This window comes from Triticum aestivum, chromosome 5B (genome assembly GCF_018294505.1).
Source record: "Triticum aestivum cultivar Chinese Spring chromosome 5B, IWGSC CS RefSeq v2.1, whole genome shotgun sequence".
Taxonomy (NCBI): domain Eukaryota; kingdom Viridiplantae; phylum Streptophyta; class Magnoliopsida; order Poales; family Poaceae; genus Triticum; species Triticum aestivum.
The window spans coordinates 258,775,412-258,795,134 of record NC_057807.1 but is presented as its reverse complement, the minus strand read 5'-3'; the positions used below and the strand labels follow the sequence as shown (position 1 = coordinate 258,795,134).

The 19,723-nt window shown below is 45.4% G+C and overlaps 1 protein-coding gene across 2 annotated transcripts; it reads right to left on the bottom strand.

The window, feature by feature from the left end:
• Positions 1-4,425: 4,425 nt before the first annotated feature.
• LOC123111256 (pentatricopeptide repeat-containing protein At1g52620) lies at positions 4,426-8,068 on the bottom strand. Of its 2 annotated transcripts, none has more exons than XM_044532017.1 (2): positions 5,326-8,068; positions 4,426-5,077 (listed from the first exon to the last, which is right to left on the bottom strand). In XM_044532017.1, exon 1 carries the CDS (start codon positions 7,956-7,958, stop codon positions 5,490-5,492), a length of 2,469 nt encoding a protein of 822 aa, XP_044387952.1. In that variant the 5' UTR covers positions 7,959-8,068; the 3' UTR covers positions 4,426-5,077; positions 5,326-5,489. The 2 variants fall into 2 exon arrangements, with proteins under 2 accessions (XP_044387952.1, XP_044387950.1); XM_044532015.1 differs by having other exon boundaries at positions 4,426-5,082; positions 5,326-8,067.
• Positions 8,069-19,723: the final 11,655 nt, after the last annotated feature.

Sequence of the window (19,723 nt, the reverse complement as noted above, 5' to 3'; positions counted from 1 at the left end):
CTGGTGACGTGTACACGTGGAGCACCAGCACCGACGAGCAAAGCGGCTGGTTTGGGAGAACGTGTGTGCACACACGTCGGACTGGTTTACAAGACGGGTAAACATATCCGAGTCCATCACACGAACGTGTTAGTGTACGCATGTTTTTTTTTGAATACGTGTATGCATGTATTTGTTCTCCGAACACATACATTGCTGGATTTGATGCTATATATTTTTGTTATCAGGTTGGATTTACCTCAGTTTGTGTCCCTCACGAACTCAAACCATCTAAAAATGTGAAAATTGGATTCCCGCAAAAAAAACCGTAAAAACAGGAAGATTAATATATAGAGTAGTATAGCATGCAGTCGGACAAAAAATATAAATTGTCTTCAGGCATTGTTGATCCCGGTTCATACGAGTGCCTAATAAACCACCAATGCCCAATCTCCATGAAGCTATTGTTCCAGATTTAAAAAATGATGTCATGCGTGACGTTCCTAAGACGGACATATTGGAGGTGGTATGTATGAACTTGGCAACCACCATATACATTCTTTTGACCCAAACATTGATGCTACGAAGGAACAACAACAGTTGCATCCAAGTAAAATTACTCTAGAAGTGTCGGATGCTCAACATTTTAATTGTTTAAATGGCAATACAATCTGCCAATGTGGTATGCAGAATATAATCAATTTATTTTATCCTAAATCTGTATAGTTAGTTATTCCACTTCTGTTTATGTGCTGGTTAGTTGCACTATATGATATAGCTAGCCATGTAGTTTTCTTTATAAAGTCGGATTAAATAATCCACCGCAAGCTACATTCGTAGCTTTGTTTTGATATAAGTTCATGCTTTTAGTCTATCGTGCTTCCCATTATCAGGCTTGATACGCCTGCGCCAGTTATATATAAAGACGCCATCTAAGTATCTCCTTGCATTGGTATGCCTGGACCGTAATGCTATCAGGATCAATAAAATATGCCATCTAAGTATAATGGTTTTAGATTTTAATGCTTGGTTTGCTTTGGCTACTTGCACCAGTTGCACAAGCAGCCTCTGTTTTTATTCCACATACCCAAGGGCAATATATTTTGACCTTCTATCTTTGTTCAACTGCAATATCTCAAATCGAAAGGCACAAACTTATTTTGAATGGTAACTAATTGGATCCGACCATGAGTGAGCCAAGGGATTGTTGTACTCCCTCGCTGTCTTTTCCAGTTTCACTCACTGCCAGAGCAAGAATACTATGTTTTGGTGGGGTTTCTTTTGGAAACAAAGACAACATATCTCGATGTGAAATGCTTCGACCGTCACGTTTTAATGTTAGCCATTATTAGGTTTATGAAAAAGTATTTCACTACTACCATGCTTCTATTCTGCATGTTCTTTTTGTCATAGGATGCATGTGACATCATTAGTATTAAGTATGAGGTAGGGGTTTTATGCCTTTCGGTAGATCTCAAGGTCTCATTGAGTTTTATGGATGGTAGTACCAGCAGAGGGGAGGGTCTGATAGTTAGAAGCTACCAGTGAGAGAGAGCAAACATTTAATAGATATGCCTGTGTGCTGGTATTAATCTAACCATGTTTATGTATATGGGTGACGTGCTTTTCCATAAATTTGTCTGTTTGCAATTTATCTTTTGCCGAGGCAAAGGAAATGGTGTGTGTGTGTGTGTGGGAGAACTAATATATTTTAGGACGATGGCTTAATTGCAGGCAGGAAAAAAGATTTGGAATGTATATGGCAAAATGAAGGACAACAATATCAAAACCTGGTCTACAGGAACCAAAGATGAAGAGTTGTTTAGACGATGAAATCATGGTCAATATTGATGGAACATGCCGTGATGGCTCTACCTAATATCACCACCTTCATGTTTTTCCTGTTGGTAGCAGATACAAGACTCAGCTAGGGGTTAAGAGACCAGCTCTACCTATATGATGCATCTTTGTTAAAATAGTTTGTCTTATAAAGCCAATATCAAGTGATTTCATAACTTTCTTTTGAGCTATCATGCTACCATGTAATGAAATATATAGCGTTGTGTACTAAGTATCTGTTAAATTGGCTCTAAATTGCTCTCACTTTCATGGCTCACTCTCGCTTTTTGCACCATGGGCGCAACGGGTCGTCTAGCATGAACAAAGGGCAAGCATATGCTTTCGCCTTCAAATGCAATTCCAGGGGTATGCACCTGATCGTCTACTCAATATAAGCAAACTACAAAAGCCCCTTGTTATATAACTTAATATTAGTATAAGTGCCTACCAAGACTTCTATGGTTATCATCCTTTTGGATCTTATGTAATCCACTAAGATCATCCTGTGCATTTAGCTATCGGTTATTTGCTGCTTAGACTGCTGTGTGGTATGCTTTTGAAACAACCATGATAAAAAAATATATGCTTTCGTCTTCAACTGCACGTCCAAAGGCCTCTGCATGATTTCCTATCAAATCTAAACAGATCACAAGAATCCTTTCCTACATGACTTAGTGCATCATTTTTGATCTTATCATCTTATGTAAAACAAACCATGACAATCCTGTGTGCATGACTATCGCTTGCTTGCTGCCTATAGTATCAGAGCTATGCTTTTCGAACAACAATATGTTAATGCACACTCTTTCAATACTTGGCTTACACTCGGCTTTTGCGCCATTGGCGCAACGGGTCATCTAGTAAGGAGAAAGGTGGAAGCGTAGGGCGAGCAAGTTGGTGCTGGATCTTCAGAGCAGTGGCCAGTGGGCAATTAACAATAATGTCTGTAATTTTACTTCACAAACTGTCTGTAATTTGATTCTGTGTACATTTTCTATTGGGAATAAAGGGATGCTCCAGTTTGGCTGTGTTCATTTCATACTAGCCGAACAATCAAATCAGTGATCCAATAACTTTCTGCAAACTTAACAATAAAAACAACTGAACCATAGTACTCCTATATGGTTATGAGGGTGCTTGGATGCGTTTTAGTCTCATGACTAGGGCTGGAAAAAAAGCTCGAAGCTCGCGAGCTAAACGAGTAGCTCGTGACTCGGCTCGAATCGACTCGAACTCAAGAGCCAAGCTTTAGTTTAAGATCGTTTACAGACCAAGTTAAACGAGCCAATCTCACGAGTACTCGTCTAACTCGTTAGGCTCAGTACAAAAGATCATACACTCCCAATGCAAAAAAAATCAGCCACTCAGCACCCAATGTCACTGGCGCACAACACAAGGCCTAGCTGTTGAAGGCCTAGCCGCCTAGGAGATTCATGCGTTACAAGGAAATTACTATTGTTTAGTGATATATATATTTAATATATACATAATCATATTTTTAATATTTGAGGATTTTATGTTCATATCTTTAACGAGCTTAGCAAGCTAAATAAGCCAGCTCGCGAGTTATACGAGTCGAGCCAATCTTGGATTTGAGCTCGTTATAATAACGAGTCGAGTCGAGCTACCTCGTTAACGAAACGAGCTCTAGCGAGTTGAGCCGAGCTGGCTCGACTCGGCTCGAATTCCAGCCCTACTCATGACTAAAAGTAGTGGGACTAAAACTTGTTAGCCTCACCCATGCTTGATTCAGATACTAAAGAGACTAAAATCAAGTTAATGAGCATTTATTATCCTCCAAACCCTCCAATCCAGAACTCGCCTGTGTTAAAGGAAAGGAGTTAAATGAGGAGAGAGAGGACTATTCCACATTTTAGAGGGTGCTTGGATATGTTTTAGAGGACTATTCCCATGACTAAAAGTAGTGGAACTAAAATTTGCTAGCCTCACCCATGCTTGGATCCAAATACTAAAGAGACTAAAATCAAGTTATTGAGCATTTATTATCCTCCAAACCCTCCAATCCAGAACTCGCATGTGTTAAAGGAAATGAATTAAATGAGGAGAGAAAGGGCTAATACATATTTTAGTAGGTTTCCTATGACTAAAAATTTTTAGCCTCAAGACTAGTCCTAGCCTCTCTTTAGTCAGGGGTGCTTGGAACTTTAGCCTCTAAAAAAGACTATTTTTAATCAGACTAAAAATAGTCCCTTGGATCCAAGCACCCTCTTAGTAGGGATACGGGATACCTCTGACTAAAATAAATTAGTCTCAAGACTAGTTTTAGTCCCTCTTTAGTCAGGGGTGCTTGGAACTTTAGAAGAGACTATTTTTAGTCAGACTAAAATAAGTCCCTTGGATCCAAGCACCCTCTATATCCACAACAAAGATGAAACATGTTTTAATTGGTCATTAATTTCAGATGAATAGTGCTGCGCAGGAGTGATTATATATGTCTACATTAGTTTTTTATTTACGCGTATTTGGCTTCCACTAGTCGCTAGTGATGTACAGCATTCGAAAGTCATTAACAGTTAACATGTGTTGCCTTCTGTTATTCCGGCCATTACTATGCTCTATGCTCTAAAGTGCCACAAATCCTTGAAATGAACCTAAATGTCTCATAGAATTGTCATCAATCAATAGTTTTTCCAGTACCAATCAGAACTTTTCGGCCTCTAGGCCAGAGACAGAGCACCAGGCCTCAGCAGATCAGGAACACACCTGATACCCTTGCAACCTGCAGGTTTCAGTTTTTTTTACCTGTGAACTTTCAGTTAAATTAGCTGTCTTGGTTTTCTGTTCCTTGCTAGTATTGGTCTAATGAAAAATATTGCTTTCATCAGTCTCCATTAGCTCAGTGGAAGAAATCCAAGTTCTGCCTTGCAACTCAGTAGGCTCATGGAAGACCAGTCAGCATTCTAATATGGCCGCTGTTACTGCCAAGTGTTTGTGGCTTTGTACACACTAAATTCCAACAGCCAAAGCAGTTCCATAGAGCTCCTTCCAGTATCAATAGATATATCAGTAACACCATGCCCTGTAAACCCTGAGTGTGTGCTCTACCAATTGATTCACAGTTCATTCACCTGCTTAATTGCACGAGCACTTGTTGAGAATCCACCTTACCAGAAAATTAAAGTCACATCAGATGAGTATTTGAAGTTTTTTTTCTTGATCAAGAGCAATCACTCGGTGATATTTATAAGGACATCCACTCCCCTAATAGATGTGAATGTGAAATCGGCATCTTCCTGTCCTGACCTGACCAAAATGCAAGATGTGATCACAAGATTAGTACACTAGAACGTATGCTGAGCCAGTTTTTTAGCAAATTAACAATGTGTTCTGAAGGTGATATTTTAGCAGTTTTGCATGTCCAATATTAAAATTCTAAACTCATATTGTCATGGTCTCATGGAATGTCAGCAAGCCAGAAAGAATTTGTCACAGGAGAATCAAGCAAAGGTCTATTCTAATATATCAATATGATATCAAGATTATTACCTTCAGGGAGACCATTTCTACTGGAGATCTAGTCATGCATTACCAGTGCTGGCAGAAATGTCCTGTAGATATGGTATTACAAACCATTCTACTCTTGGTCTTCACTTGCTGAGGTTGAAAATCAAATAAGTGTTATCCCTCATTTGCAAGTGCCGGGAACAATATCAGGAACAAGTAAATTTATGCTCCATTTGTTTTAAGGATCTACATTCTTCAAGATACAACCGCAGAGCACTAGAGACTTCACAACCAACTGACTTTGCTACATATTGATCAAACAGTATTTTGTACCCAGAGGCTATCTCAAGTTGATCTGGCCGAAAGTCATTAGGTAGGATGCTCCTCCAATCCCTTGATTTGCCAACAGAACAAAATCCATAAAGAAGTGCAATGAAAGTGACAGAGTCCGGTGAGTAGCCTTTGTTAGCCATCTTATTTAATATGTCCAATGCGTTACGAAGCATATTGTGTCTGCATAGGCTGAAAATAATAGCATTGTATGCTGCATTCCCTGGATCCCATTTGCCATTAACCAAACCCCTGAATATGTCTAAAAGAGCACCCTTGTCATGCATCTTAACAGTACCACTGCAGTTTGAACTGACGATACAAGCCATAGAGTTAGTGAGACCAGTAACTAAACAATGCAACGTAATATCACTAGGAGCACAATGATTAATCAGCATGTGTTCAAAATATGCAGCAGCTTTCATCGCTTTATCTTTTTTAAACAGGCTACCAATTAAAATGGTATAAGTTATCACATTGGGGAATGGACCTTCAAGTTGCATGTCTGCGAATATATCTTCTGCAGTATCTGTATCACCTAGCTTGCAGTATCCATTTATTAATGATGAGTATGTAACAACATTTGGTTGGCATCTCCTTTTCGTCATTTCGCACAGTAACCTTAGAGCTCCACCCATATTGCCTTGTTTAACATAGCCAGTGATAAGAGTGGAATATGTAAACTCATCTGGGATACACCTCACCTTTCTCATGTTGTTCATGCATACAATTGCCTCATCCAGCATTCCAAACTGACAGTATCCTTTTATCATAGCATTATAGCCAACAACATCAAGGCGGACACCCTTTTGTTCCATGAATTCGAATACTTTCCTTGCCTCGTCAAGACTCTCATTCCTAATGAACCCATCAATCAATGTGGTGTAAACAAATTTATCAGGGTGGACATTTTGCTCGAGCATCTCTGCTAGAAGGTTTCTAGCTGCAGGGAGCATATGTTTCTTGCATAGGCAACTAATCAGTACATTATATATGTTAGCATCAGGGAGAAGCTGTCTCGCTGTCATCTTCTCCCGGACAAGCAATGCCTCACTGACTTGCCCAGCAACAACAAGACCATGAATCAGGGCTCCAAATGTGACCACATCAGGAGTATACCCTCTTTCCATCATTTCCATAAGCAAATTGGATGCATCCATCACTTGTCCTCTAATGCAGAAGCCATGAATCAATGACGTATAACTGAATAGATTTGGGTTTACCTCCCTCCTAATGGCCTCCCTCAACAGACGCTCAGCCTCTTGAACACGCCCTTCCCGGCAGAGCCCAGATATCAAAGTACTAAAAGTGATGACATCAGGGTCACAGCCACTTGCAAAAATCTGCTTCAAGACTACCATTGCCTGTGGTGCAGACCGGCATTTGCACAAAGCATCGATGACACTGTTATAAATCTCGATGTTGGGGGACAGTCTCCTTTCCCGCATCTCTGACAGCAAATAGGTAACCTTCTCAAGATCACCCTTCCTCCCGAGCCAGCTCATAAGAGTTCCATATGTTACCACAGTTGGCAATATCCCCTTCATTTCCATCTCACCCAAGAGCAACAGTCCCCTACCCATGTCGCCGCGTCGACAATACCCATCGATCAAGACATTATAGAACACAGTATTTGGCACGCACCCTGCCCCCCACCTCGCCTCAATCAACTTCACACCCTTCTCGACCCGCCCTTCCAAGCAAAGGCCCCGGACCATCACACATGTGCTGTAATCATCCGCGCCACCTTCCTTAGCAAGCATTTCGTCATACAGCTTGTGGGCGTCGTCCCACTGCCGCCGCTCCACAAGGAGTCTGAGCAGGCAGTTGCTGTGGATCGCCGCAGGGAGCATTCCATACTGCCCCCTGACGCGCTCGCACATCTCGGTGGCCTTCGTTTCGATCCCGGCGTTGGCGTAGGCAGCCACAAGCTCGCCGAGGCAAGCATACGTGGGCGCGACGCCCGCGAGAGACATGTCCTGGAGCGTGAAGTCGACGGCGTCGAAGCGGCCGGAGCGGGCGAGGAGGCGGAGGAGGGCGGAATGCGCGATAGGCGTGGGCGGCGGGAGTTTGTCGGCGTCATGGTGGCGGCTGCCGGAGTGGGAGCGGGACCAGGAGAGGAGCGCTAGGGCGAGGTCGGGGTCGCGCAGGGAGACGACGGCATCGGCGAGGCTGCCGTCTGAGAGCGGGGAGGGGAGGAGCGCGGCGAGGGAGCGGGCCCAGGCCGGATTGGTAGAGCGGTTGGCGAGGACCCGCGCGAGCGACTCCGCGAGGGCGGGCGGGATCGGGTTGTGGCTGCGGCGACGGCCTGGGAGCGCGGTGATGCGGGGCAGGAGCCTGGACATGAAACGGTGAGGCGGCGGCCGCCGCTGCGGTGGGAGGAGGAGGCCGGAAGGGTGGAGGGGGGAGGTAGGCAATGCGGCGGCGCGGGACGAACAGGAGGACGGCCTTAGACTCCAGAGACCAGCGGCTACTTTCTGCTGCATCTCGGCCGTTGAACGGCGAGGTCGTATGCTCCCCAGACTGCATCCAACCGTCCGCCGAATTTGCCTGGCAGCTGCCTCCTGGGGAGGTTTACTGAAAAGGTTTTTGAGTTTTTTTTAACGGAGGCATAAGAATGGCCCGTCTATTAATTGAAGAGAAAATAATTTCACTCAAAAAACATTTAAGGAGAAAATAAAGTTTTACAAGAGACCCGCAATCACAACATGGCAATTATTCATGTAAAATAATATGCTACTACCTCCGTCCGGGTTTATTAGGCCCCTCTCATTATGGGCTAATATTTGACCAACAAATTTAACTATGTCACAAAGATTATTTGTAGCATATTCTATATTTCATTAATCTTATGAATGGTCAAAGTTATTCATTAATCTTATGAATGGTCAAAGTTTGGCTCAAATATTAGGGGGCTTAATAAATCCGGACAGAGGTAGTAGTTTTTTGCGTCCACGGTAACCCAAAACTTGGCCTCCTCTAAGATGATATTTAGAAGGATAGGCGGCGGCGCACACATGTGAGTATGTGACGGAACACCCGAACATTTCTCTAGTTCCAAATTGTCCAAGAGACAAGCATAACGAGGGAGGCCATAGCACACTTATTGGGGTTTTGTTTGTCGATTTTTTTATTCCACCAGTCATTAACGAAGCTTTTGAGGTGCCAAGTGACAGTGTCCATGTGCTCAATGTAAAACGTGTAGGAAGATTGGTTTGGGGAGACTAACTCACACATAGAAAGGGTGGCGTCAGTCAGAGGATTACAAAGAGATAGATGCAAAGTAGCGTTAGTATCTAATCTAATCTAATTATATCATACATATGTATCTACATGTTCTGCCAGCCTCCCTCGATCTCAACTATGGGAAACATGTTGAGTGTGTTTGCACTCCTGAAACGATTCAAGTGGCAGCGGTTTTGTAAATATGTCGGCTAGCTGATCTTTGAGGACACAAACCGAACTTGCAACATCTTCTGATCAACTCGTTCATGAACAAAGTGAAAATTTATCCCAATGTGCTTTGTCCGCGCATGAAAAATGATTTGGAAGAGAGATAAGTGGCAACAATATTATCACACCATATAACTAGTGGAGAATCCTGTCAAAACCAAGTTCTTTGAGCAAACCCAGATAAGTTCCGATGTGCTATTGGTGACCGCCTTGTACTCAGACTTCGTGCTAGAGCGAGACACCGTAACCTGTTTGCGCACATTCCAAGCAATCAGGTCGCCACCATGAAAGAGGGCATATCCCCACGTGGATCACCTATCCCCAACATCACCGACCCAATCAGCATCAGAATACCATGATTTAGAGTACCATGAATAAACTGAAGGATCCTTTTGACAGCAGACCACCAATCTTCAGTAGGTGAGTGAAGAAATTGACATACACGGTTGAGAGCAAACGCCAAGTCTAGACATGTAAAAGTGAGATAGTACAAGCCACCAACAAGACTCCTATAGGTACCGGCATCATCATAGTCCAGAGGAGAACTATCAGCATGAAATAGTTTGACAACATCAGACATAGGAGTGTCGACAATCTTGCACTTCATCATACCGGCATGCCGAAGAAGATCAAGTGCATATTTACGCTGTGTTAGAGTAAGCCCACCAGAACGTCGAGCAACTTCAATACCAAGGACATAATGGAGAGGACCAAAGTTGTTAACAACAAACTCCTAACAATCAATAGCCTATGAGGATGAACTGAGCACGATGATGTCATTGACATAAACAATGAGTTAAAGAGTAATATCCAGCCGATGCAGGATAAACAAGGAGGTATCAGCGGTGAAAGCAACAAGGCCATATTGTTGAAGAACATAAGCAAGTCGAGCATGCCATATTTGAAGAGCCTGCTTGAGATCATATATGGCTTTAATAAGTGGACATATATGCACACAAGCTCACTCACAAAATGATTAGGACTAAACAAAACGATGTACAATGTGAACGGGTTCTTCACCCAATTTCACCATAAAGGTTGGCTACGCATGCACACATGGCATTTTACGAAACATATATAATGTGTGGTGGAGCCAGTCCACTAAGATTCAAATCCTAGATTTAACGTTGATGCTTGCAATTTTTTTGCATTTATTTCAAACTTGTCGGTGATGTTCTGGAGGAGACATTCTCATCGATTACGAAAGCATATGTGATGAATTCGTTAGTCTTAAAATGATGTGGTCTCAGTCTCTTGAAGATGCTCAAGTAAATAGAATAAAACTACTACTTTACAGGTTATGGTTCCAAAAAACTACATGTTTTTAATTTTTCTCAGATAACTACCAAGTGGGTGGTCGGCTGTTTCAAAAAACCCAAATCGTCGAGTGATTTAAAGTTGATCACGATTCTGACAGGTCGAGCCCACACCTAAACGAACTGTCTATTTGACCGTTAACTTACAAATGGAGCCCACATGTCAGTGTCTCTTCCTTCTCTCCCTCCCCTGAACTCTCTCTTGAGCACGAGCAGGGCACACACCCCCTCCTGAGCCGGCGACTTTGTCCTCTTCCAAGTCGGCGACACCCATCCTCGGCCTCCCTCTCTCCTACACCGTCGGAAGCCAGCAACTCGCAGCCACCAGCTAGCCACCGCCGGAAGCGGCCAGGTCCGACGGCCAGGGCGCATGCGTCAGATCGACCGGGGTGCCACCGGAAACCACCACGCACCGCACCAACTTGGCTGGGGTGCCGACAGTCGAGGACACGCGCCACACCAACTCGCGAGGCGGGGCTCGGTGGGCTGCAAGGAGCAGCAATAGAGGTCGTCCTGGCTCGGCGGCTGCAAGGAGCAGCAGCAGAGGCCGTCGCGGCTCGGCGGCTGCAAAGGAGCAGCATCAATGGCCGTCTCTGCGGCCAAGGAGCAGGAGAGGGCGTCCTGCAGGTGCGTGGCGGCGGCATGGAGCACGACATCGCGCGGCGGCGGCCATGAACAGGAACCCGATCACTTTTTCAGAAAAACTACAGGGACGTGATTGCTTTTTTAGAAAAATAGCAGGGACCTGATTGCTTTATATAAATGTTTATAGGGGCTGCTTTGTAAAAAGTGAGGACATTTTTGTAAATTTGGAAAAGAACCGGGGATTGAAGTTTTTTTGTTTGAATATGAGGTAGAGACACTGACATGTGGGCCCCACTTGTAAGTTAACGGTCAACCAAGCGGTTCGTTTAAGTGCGGGCCTGACCTGTCATAATCGTGATCGACTTTAAATCACTCGATGATTTGAGTTTTTTGAAACAGCCGACCACCCACTTGGTAGTTATCTGAGAAAAAATAAAAACATGTAGTTTTTTTGGAACCCTAGCTTGTAAAGTAGTAGTTTTATGCTATTTACTCAAGATTCTTGTAGGGATAAAAAGTGTGTGCGTGTATTTATAAAGGTGGGTATATGTGCATATGCATTTGTACCATTTAAAAAAAAGTGTGCCATCAGAAGTTTTAACTTGGACCACTATAGTAGTACTATCATTTAATATTTGTCAAGATTGGCGAAGTATATATACTACTAGCATTTTAGCCTAACTCAGTTGGTTATTTATGGTGGAACCAGTCAATCAGGATTCTAGTCCTAGAATTAAGAGTGATGCTCGTATTTTTCTAAGTTTATTTCAGAAATATGTCGTTTCAGTTTTTAGAAGGTGTTTATAGAAATAAGGTGTGCGTATGCACCTTAAGGATGAATGTACATGCGTTTGCATGAGCATCTGAATGTTTGTACTGTGTTAAAAAATAATATTCGAACAACTGTCAACGTATGGTTAAAGACGCATGTAGAATAAATTCTTTTTGATGGTGCACATGTATAATAATTGGATTCGTAGCAAAAGGTAAGGTTTCATCTTTTAAACAAGGACGCCGATAAGTGCCATACGTGTGGGCGTTAGGGAGGCTGCCCACACATTTTATGTGGTGTATAAGAGAAACAGCCCACGCACCTACGAATGTGCAAAACAAGTAATGCCCACACACCTTTTTTTTCTCCTCCCGATCCCTCTCACACGCGTGCGTGTGGGCGAAGTAGATAACGCCCACACGCCCTGTATGTCAGGCCTCGTACATCGTGGTCCCGCACGCCACGCGTGACAGTCACCACGCGCCCGCAGTTGCCATGGTCCAGACCCTCGTCCATGTTCGTTTAACTGCAGTTGCCATGTCGCTGAACTACGGTTGCCATAGTTGCTCAACTGCAATTGCCATGTATGGTGTGGTCTACTGTAAGTTGTCATGATTTCAAAACTTTAGGAGTTGCCACATACTAACACTAGGCAGTTGAGAGAGTTGCCATGTGCTCACAAGCATGCTAGGGCGTTGCCATGTAAAAAGGAAGAGTTGCCATCTGTTTACGTGCACGTTAGGGCAGTTGCCATGTATCATGCAAAAACACATGGCAACTCGGTAAAGAGAGAGTTGCCATCTGCTAACGTGCACACTAGGCAGTTGCCGTGTACCCTGCAAAACACATGGCAACTCGGATAAAAAGAGAGTTGCCACCTGCTTATAAAGCACACTGGGGCAGTTGCCATGTGCGCTGCAAAACATATGGCAACTAGCAGCTTGGGTGTGGTAGAGGAGACGGGCGTGTGGGCGAGATGGCAAATGCCCACACACTAGCCCTTGTGCGCGCATGGAAAGTGACGTGTGCGCAAACTGTTGAACGCCCACACACCAGCCCCTCCCGAGTGGTGAAATGGCCGTGTGAGCGACCGGATGAACGCCCACACACCAGGCCAATCCTACGTGGTACTAAAAACATGCCAAGATTCATGCGCTCACGAACGGATGCAGATCTACGCGTGTGGGCGAGATGCAAATGCCCACGCGTGTGGGCGTTAACATTTCCGTTAAACAAACCCTGTTGAGATCAACAGGAGGGCCCACCGATTGATTCTGTTTCCGATTCCTCTCTTCGGTCCTGTGAGTGTCGGCCTCTGTCTCCACGTTGTCGGATCCCGGCCGCCTTTAGTTTGAGCAAAATTTCACATATTTGACCTGAGGCCTAAATCAGTTCACAAACTGACCTGCTTTCAAAAAAAATTCACTCTGCTGACCCTTTCGTGTGGCGCCCGACAGCTGGGCGCCGCACCCTACTGTGCAGCGCCCATCACTTAGGCGTTGCACATCCTGCCAGCATGGCAGCCCTGGTCCAGTTGCGGCCCCACAGACAGCACTGCAGCGCCTAAGACTTACGCGCCGCACTGTGTATATTGTAGCGCCCGTGTCTTAGGCGCTGCACGTTGACTTAGCCCGCATCGGGCCAGACCCTCCCAGGCAGTTCTTCCAGTTGCTCTGTTGTCACAGAGAGCGGCGGCGGCGCCGCCCCCTTCAGATCCCCCCACACCCCCTCTCAGATTTGAAGTTTTGAGGCCTGGATTCGATCTCCAATCCTTCCTAGTACGTAAACTCCTCCGTTCCCTTTCTTTTCCTCCGTAAAATCGTTCGGTGTTCCAGATTAAGTTTTTTGATGTAATATTGCAATTGGAGATGATAAGTCATCCATCTCAGGAGCCATTTCCTGGTCTGACCTTCAAATGTGGAATCCTTTTCTCATCAATGGCAAGTACTTTGAAAACAACTATCAAAATTTTATTTAGTTTTACAAGTATGCAGAGAGCCGACAAGGCAGCAATGCTATTGTTCAAATGTGGTCAAGGCAGGCTTTCGGTGTTTCACAATGAGCACACATTCATTGCAACCAAAAGAATTGGTAGTCATATCCGGTAGTATATGATTCTTGTTGTGATGGAGGATGTGTAGTCATATCCGGTGTTCATATCCGGTGTTCATTCGTTAGGTGGAAACCCTTTCGGTGTTGTGATGGAGGATGTGTAGTCATATCCGGTAGTATATGATTCTTGTTAGTTAAACCTAGATTGTTTATTTTTTTAGATATATATGAGATGCCTAGTTTTGTAGATAATTATGAGATGTTGAGTTTTGTAGCTATATGTGAGATGTTGAGTTTTTTTAGATATATATTAGATGTTGAGTGTTTTCCGATATTTGAGATGAACTCATGTATGTTTATTGTTTGAAATTGTAAGGATGGTTTGGCTTCTGGACGATGTCTACGACGTGCAACACCGGTCCTACATGATGCGCGAGAAGGATAAGGTAATAATGAGTACTCTAAATCTTTTGCAAATTTGCCTTTAGTTGAAATTTACATGCCCTAAGATTTGTCATTACTTGTTTTTTGCAGAAGCTTGAACCTCTGAAGATTCGGTATCACGGGGTCTCTGGTCCTGCCATGCCTTACGATGAGCGGTACACACCGTACATCAAGCAGGCAGGACTACTCCCGTGGATTCTGTTGGTCAGTCGGTCCACGCCGAATCTGAACGCTCCACTGGTGTCCGCTCTTGTTGATCGGTGGAGGCCAGAGACCCACAGTTTCCATCTTCGGACCGGGGAGATGACCGTGATGCTCGAGGATGTCTCGTTGATCACCGGTCTTGCTATCGACGGGAGGCCTCTATGTATGAGCACCGATTCTGATGGGTGGCGCGAGCAGATGATTGCTCTTATCGGTATGGCTCCTACTGAGGCTGAGGATGATGTAGAGGAGGGAGAAGAGAAGAAGAAGAGGGAAAGGAAGGCAGCTGGAGCTGCTTTCACGTGGATTCAAAATAACTTTGCAACGTGCCCTCCGGATGCAACTGATGATGTGATCCAGACACATGCTCGTGTGTATATGTGGTACATTGTGTCGAGGACTTTGTTTCCTGACTCCACTGGCAAGAACACTCCATGGATGTGGCTGAAGGCGTTGACCGTCTTCGGTAGCAAATGGAGCTGGGGTTCAGCGACTCTTGCCTACTTGTACCGACAGGTAGTTGGTCTGTTTTGTGATCAACTCATTTATTCATTAGCAATGCAAGCTTGCTGTCAAGTTAACATTGTTTTTCTTTCATATGTAGCTGGATGATGCGTGTTGCAGGATCACACCTAGTGCAGGCATTGGTGGTAATCTGCTTCTACTTTCTGTATGGAGCTGGGAGCGTCTGCCTGTTGGACGCCCGAAGAGCGTCAGGTTTGATCCTTGGTATGCAGATGAACATGACGAATTACGGCGCCCCACGTGGGCTTACAAGTGGGATATCGTTTTCGAGATGACGAACAATGTCAATCTCATGTACCAAAAGTGCATTGCCGAGTTGGACACGATTACGCCTGAGCAGGTAAGGAGGTCATTACTTAAGTCCTTTCTCATGCTTGCTTGAAAAATAGTTATCAAATTTGCATTGTTGCCTTGTTTCATAGGTGGAATGGCAGCCATATGGCGCGGGTGAGAGCTTGGGGTACACCGCGGACTTCCGCCTCAACCCGATGTGCTTGCGGGATAAGGATCTCTGGCTTATGCGGTGCCCATTGATATGCAATTGGGCGGTTGAGTTTCATTTGCCGCATCGCGTGTATCGTCAGTTTGGTCTTTTCCAGCCTCACCCGCCGGATTGGGTGGACACGGATAAAGCACTTCATAGGTAAGAGAGCATGTGTGCGTATTGTCTAATCATCGGGACTCCTTTTGATTGTGCTAATGTTTGGTTTTATACCACGCAGGTTGGACAGGAGAAGGCAACGAAAGATAAAGGACTGGGCCAAGCATCATTCTACGTATGTTACCCGCTTCCAGCTTTGTGTGGAGCAAGCTCGTAGCACTGCACGCGCCCCGCTTCGTGAGCACAACTCACTTGCTTTTGATAACTACGTACGATGGTTTATTGGAACTACTCGAGTTGAGATATGCCTGCCGGCATATAATGAGGATATTCTTGAAGAACCCGTAAACTTTGAGGATCTAGCAAAGGGGAAGTACAACAGAGATGTCAGGCTAGGGCAAGGAGTGCCTGCTGTTCTGGTGATTAACTATGTGGTAAAGTGCTCCCCTCTTTACTTTCCTGTTGACCGTATTACACATGTTTGAATGGCTAACGCATTCATTTTTTCTCATCCGCAGTGCACCGAGATCAAGAAAGCAGCTGATGAGAGCCAGTCTATTCTGGAGAAGACACCGGTTGGAACTGGCAATGATGATGGTTCACTACGAGCATTCCTCAAGGTACATATCGCATTCACTATGAGAGCCAGTCTATGTTGCGAAGTTTGATATCTTACACACTTGTTCATGTTACAGCGTCAGGCCAAGAAGTTAAGGCGGTTATCGAACCTTCTCGGTTGCCGTGATCCTGAATATGATGAACCATCTGCCTCTAGGTCTGGTACACCATCAGACCCCGCACCTCACCATGAGGGGGACAATGTGAGTTCCTCATATGCTTATGTGGATGATGAGGGCGGGATCACCCAAGAGGTATGACTAATCATTTAGATGTGATTCTCACTTGATTACGACATCGGCCTTCACCATATTGTTTCGTTGTGTGATAGGGCGATGAGCTTGATGATGACATGACTTTGGCGGACGCTCAAGCTCGGTCCGCATATGTGTTCAAGCCTAGGCAGCCCAGACGCCGGTACACGCCCAACGACTATGACAACAGAGGCAACCCAAAGGTGGTCGTAGGGACCTCGCGGATGGCTAGATTGGATGATGAGGCGGAGGAGGAGGCGGAGGCGAAGCCGCAGGCGGAGGAGGAAGTGCACGAAGAGGAGCCTCGTGCTCCTAAAAAGAAGAAGATTACCTGCAGGCGTGGCACCAGGAACACGCGTGGAAGGCATTAGTGCTTTGTGTTAGGTTGATGAACTTGTGAGGTTATGTTATATGATGAACTTGTGAACTTGTGAGGTTATGTTATGGTATTTGTGTTTGCAAACTTGAATTGTCTTAAATGATGTGATGTTCAAGTTATTAGTTCTCTTTGCTTAGCATGTCCAGTTTATAGTACTTTTATTGATGTTTTAGTTATTTGAGTGCTGCTGCACCCCACCCAAAATGGCATCTGTTTCTGCAGTTTTGCTTATAGCAACACTGCAGCGCCCAACATTTAGGCGCTGCACTATACTGTGTGGCGCCCAACAGTTAGGCGATGCACTGTACAGTGCAGCGCCCTGCCCTTAGGCGCTGCACTACTGCCATGGCTATCCAGAAAGCCAGCAGTTACTCCCATGGCTACTCCCACTACATCCATAATACTTACAATGACTGCAGCATCACAGCAATATGAACAAACACAATTTTTATGCCGACGATGTTCATAACTTAAGATAATTCAAACATTAGTACGACATGGTTCACGACACATTCATTACAAATGACAAATGGCAGCTTGCCCTAGAAGATAGTTCACCAACATCTCACATGCCCTCACAACTTCACAACACATTCATTAGAAGATAGTTGACGAGGAGTGCACCGAAGCGAAGTCCCTACTGAGTAGAGCGAGGCCATTTCCCCTTCTTGTCACGTGCCGAGTCCTCCTCTTGCGCCTCGCGAGCCTTTGCAAGCTTTCTTGCCCTCTCCTCCTCACGAGCAAGTTTCACTTGGCGTGCCCTCTCCTCCTCTCGTTTCTTCCGCTCCATCCTCTCCTTCTGACGACGCTCTTCCTCCAAGCCCCTTCGAAACGATTCTTCGAACCTCCGTTGCCGCCTAAGACAATCTGCGTATTGGTCCTCTTTCACATCTTCTGGCACTTCAAGATCTATCCACGTGAAGTACTTGCATAGAGGAGGCGGTGACTGCATAAAAATTTGTTGTTAGTGTTGACACACATTTCAGAGTAACATTTTACTTCTCGAGCTTACCGGTGGTTGGTCATAGGCGTTAGTTGGAAGTGCACGATCATAAGCATAGTTCGGGCATACAAAATATCTCCGCCCTTTCGTCCATGCTTTCTTTCGGTCGGTGGACACCTTCACCTTGCAAACATCTGCACACCAACATTGCGGGATATTGACATCTTTCTCCTTCACCTTGTCCAAAGATGCGTCCTCCCACTTGTTCGGCATGTCTTCTTGGTTAGCACACGGTGGCCTCGTCATGGAACCGGATGAAGCCATGCCTACAAAACAGAAAATTATTGGTCAACCCTAACCCCCACTTAACAATGAACACAACCCTAAGACCAACATAACCCTAACACCAACATCAAACACACATAACCCTAACCCTAGCATACTATGAAAGCCTAACCATACCAAATTAGCAAAGAAACAAAAATTTCCAAATCCTATCAAAAACTAGGGTTTCCCCCACACTAGCAAGATCTGAGCAAATGTGACCATTCCTATGGATGAAAACGAGGGGATCGGAGGAGATTACCTTAAGGGAGGGGATTGGCTTCGAAATCCACGGTCAAATACTCCAGATCTGAGAAGGATTTGAGAGGGGGAGAGAGGAGGGCAGAGGGGAGGCACTGAGCTTCGGGTTTGTGTTGAGGGTGGGGGTGTGTGGGGTGAGGATGGGTGGGAGGGAGTTGGTGCAGCCTAATAAATGTCCAGATGTGCAGCGCCCAAGGGAAAGGCGCCACACTACACAGTGCAGCGCCTTGCCCTTAGGCGCTGCAAACCTGGACATGCCAGTCCAGAGAGCACCAGGAGCGTTCCAGTAGCTTTACCACCCCAAAAACTGCTAAGTCAGTGTGCAGCGCCCAAAAGCTAGGCGCTGCACCTAACAGTGCAGCGCCTAAGGCCAAGGCGCTGCACTGTGTAGTGTGGCGCCCTGACCTTCGGCGCTGCACACGGACTTAGCAGTTTTTGGGGGTGCAAAACCTACTGGAATGGTCCTGATGCTCTCTGGACTGGCATGTCCATGTGTGCAGCGCCTAAGGGCAAGGCGCTGCATTGTGTAGTGTGGCGCCTTGACCTTAGGCGCTGCACACCTGGACATGCCAGTCCAGAGAGCACCAGGAGCGTTCAGTAGCTTTTCCACCACAAAAACTGCTACATAATCACATCCAAAACACAGAAATACTAGTCCAAATCACATACTCATACACACATAGCACATATACTTGTCCAAATCACATAGGGTCTCACATAATCATACACGGAAATATTAGTCCCCTCACATAGTCATACACACATAGTCATACACACATAGGGTCTCCATGTAGTTTCTTCTTCTTCCTCTCTTCTTCTTCTTATTCTTCTCCCTCCTCGCACCACCAAGGGGTCTCACCTTCCCCCTCCGTGTCCTCCACCCCCTTCATTGTTTCCATACCTACGAAAATGGCAATATAATAGTTAGTCACACAATACAAAATGACAACACAAACATTGAGCCAAAAGAACAAGATCATAGTAAGACATATACGGAATGGTCCATTGAGCCAAGAGAACATTCCTTCACTACGGCCGCCGCCAAGGCCAAGATCACCACCACGTCCTCCACCAGCACCACGGCCTACACCACCACCACCGCGGCCTCTACCACCACCACCACGGCCTCTACCACCACCACCACCATGGCCTCTACCAGCACCACGGCCAAGACCATCACCACGACCTCTACCACCACCACGGCCAAGACCATCACCACGACCTCTACCACCACCACGGCCAAGACCATCACCACGGCCAAGACCATCACCACGACCTCTACCACCACCACGGCCAGAACCATCACCACGGCCAAGACCTTCACCACAGCCAAGACCTTCACCACGGCCTCTACCACCACCACGACCTCTTCTAAGACC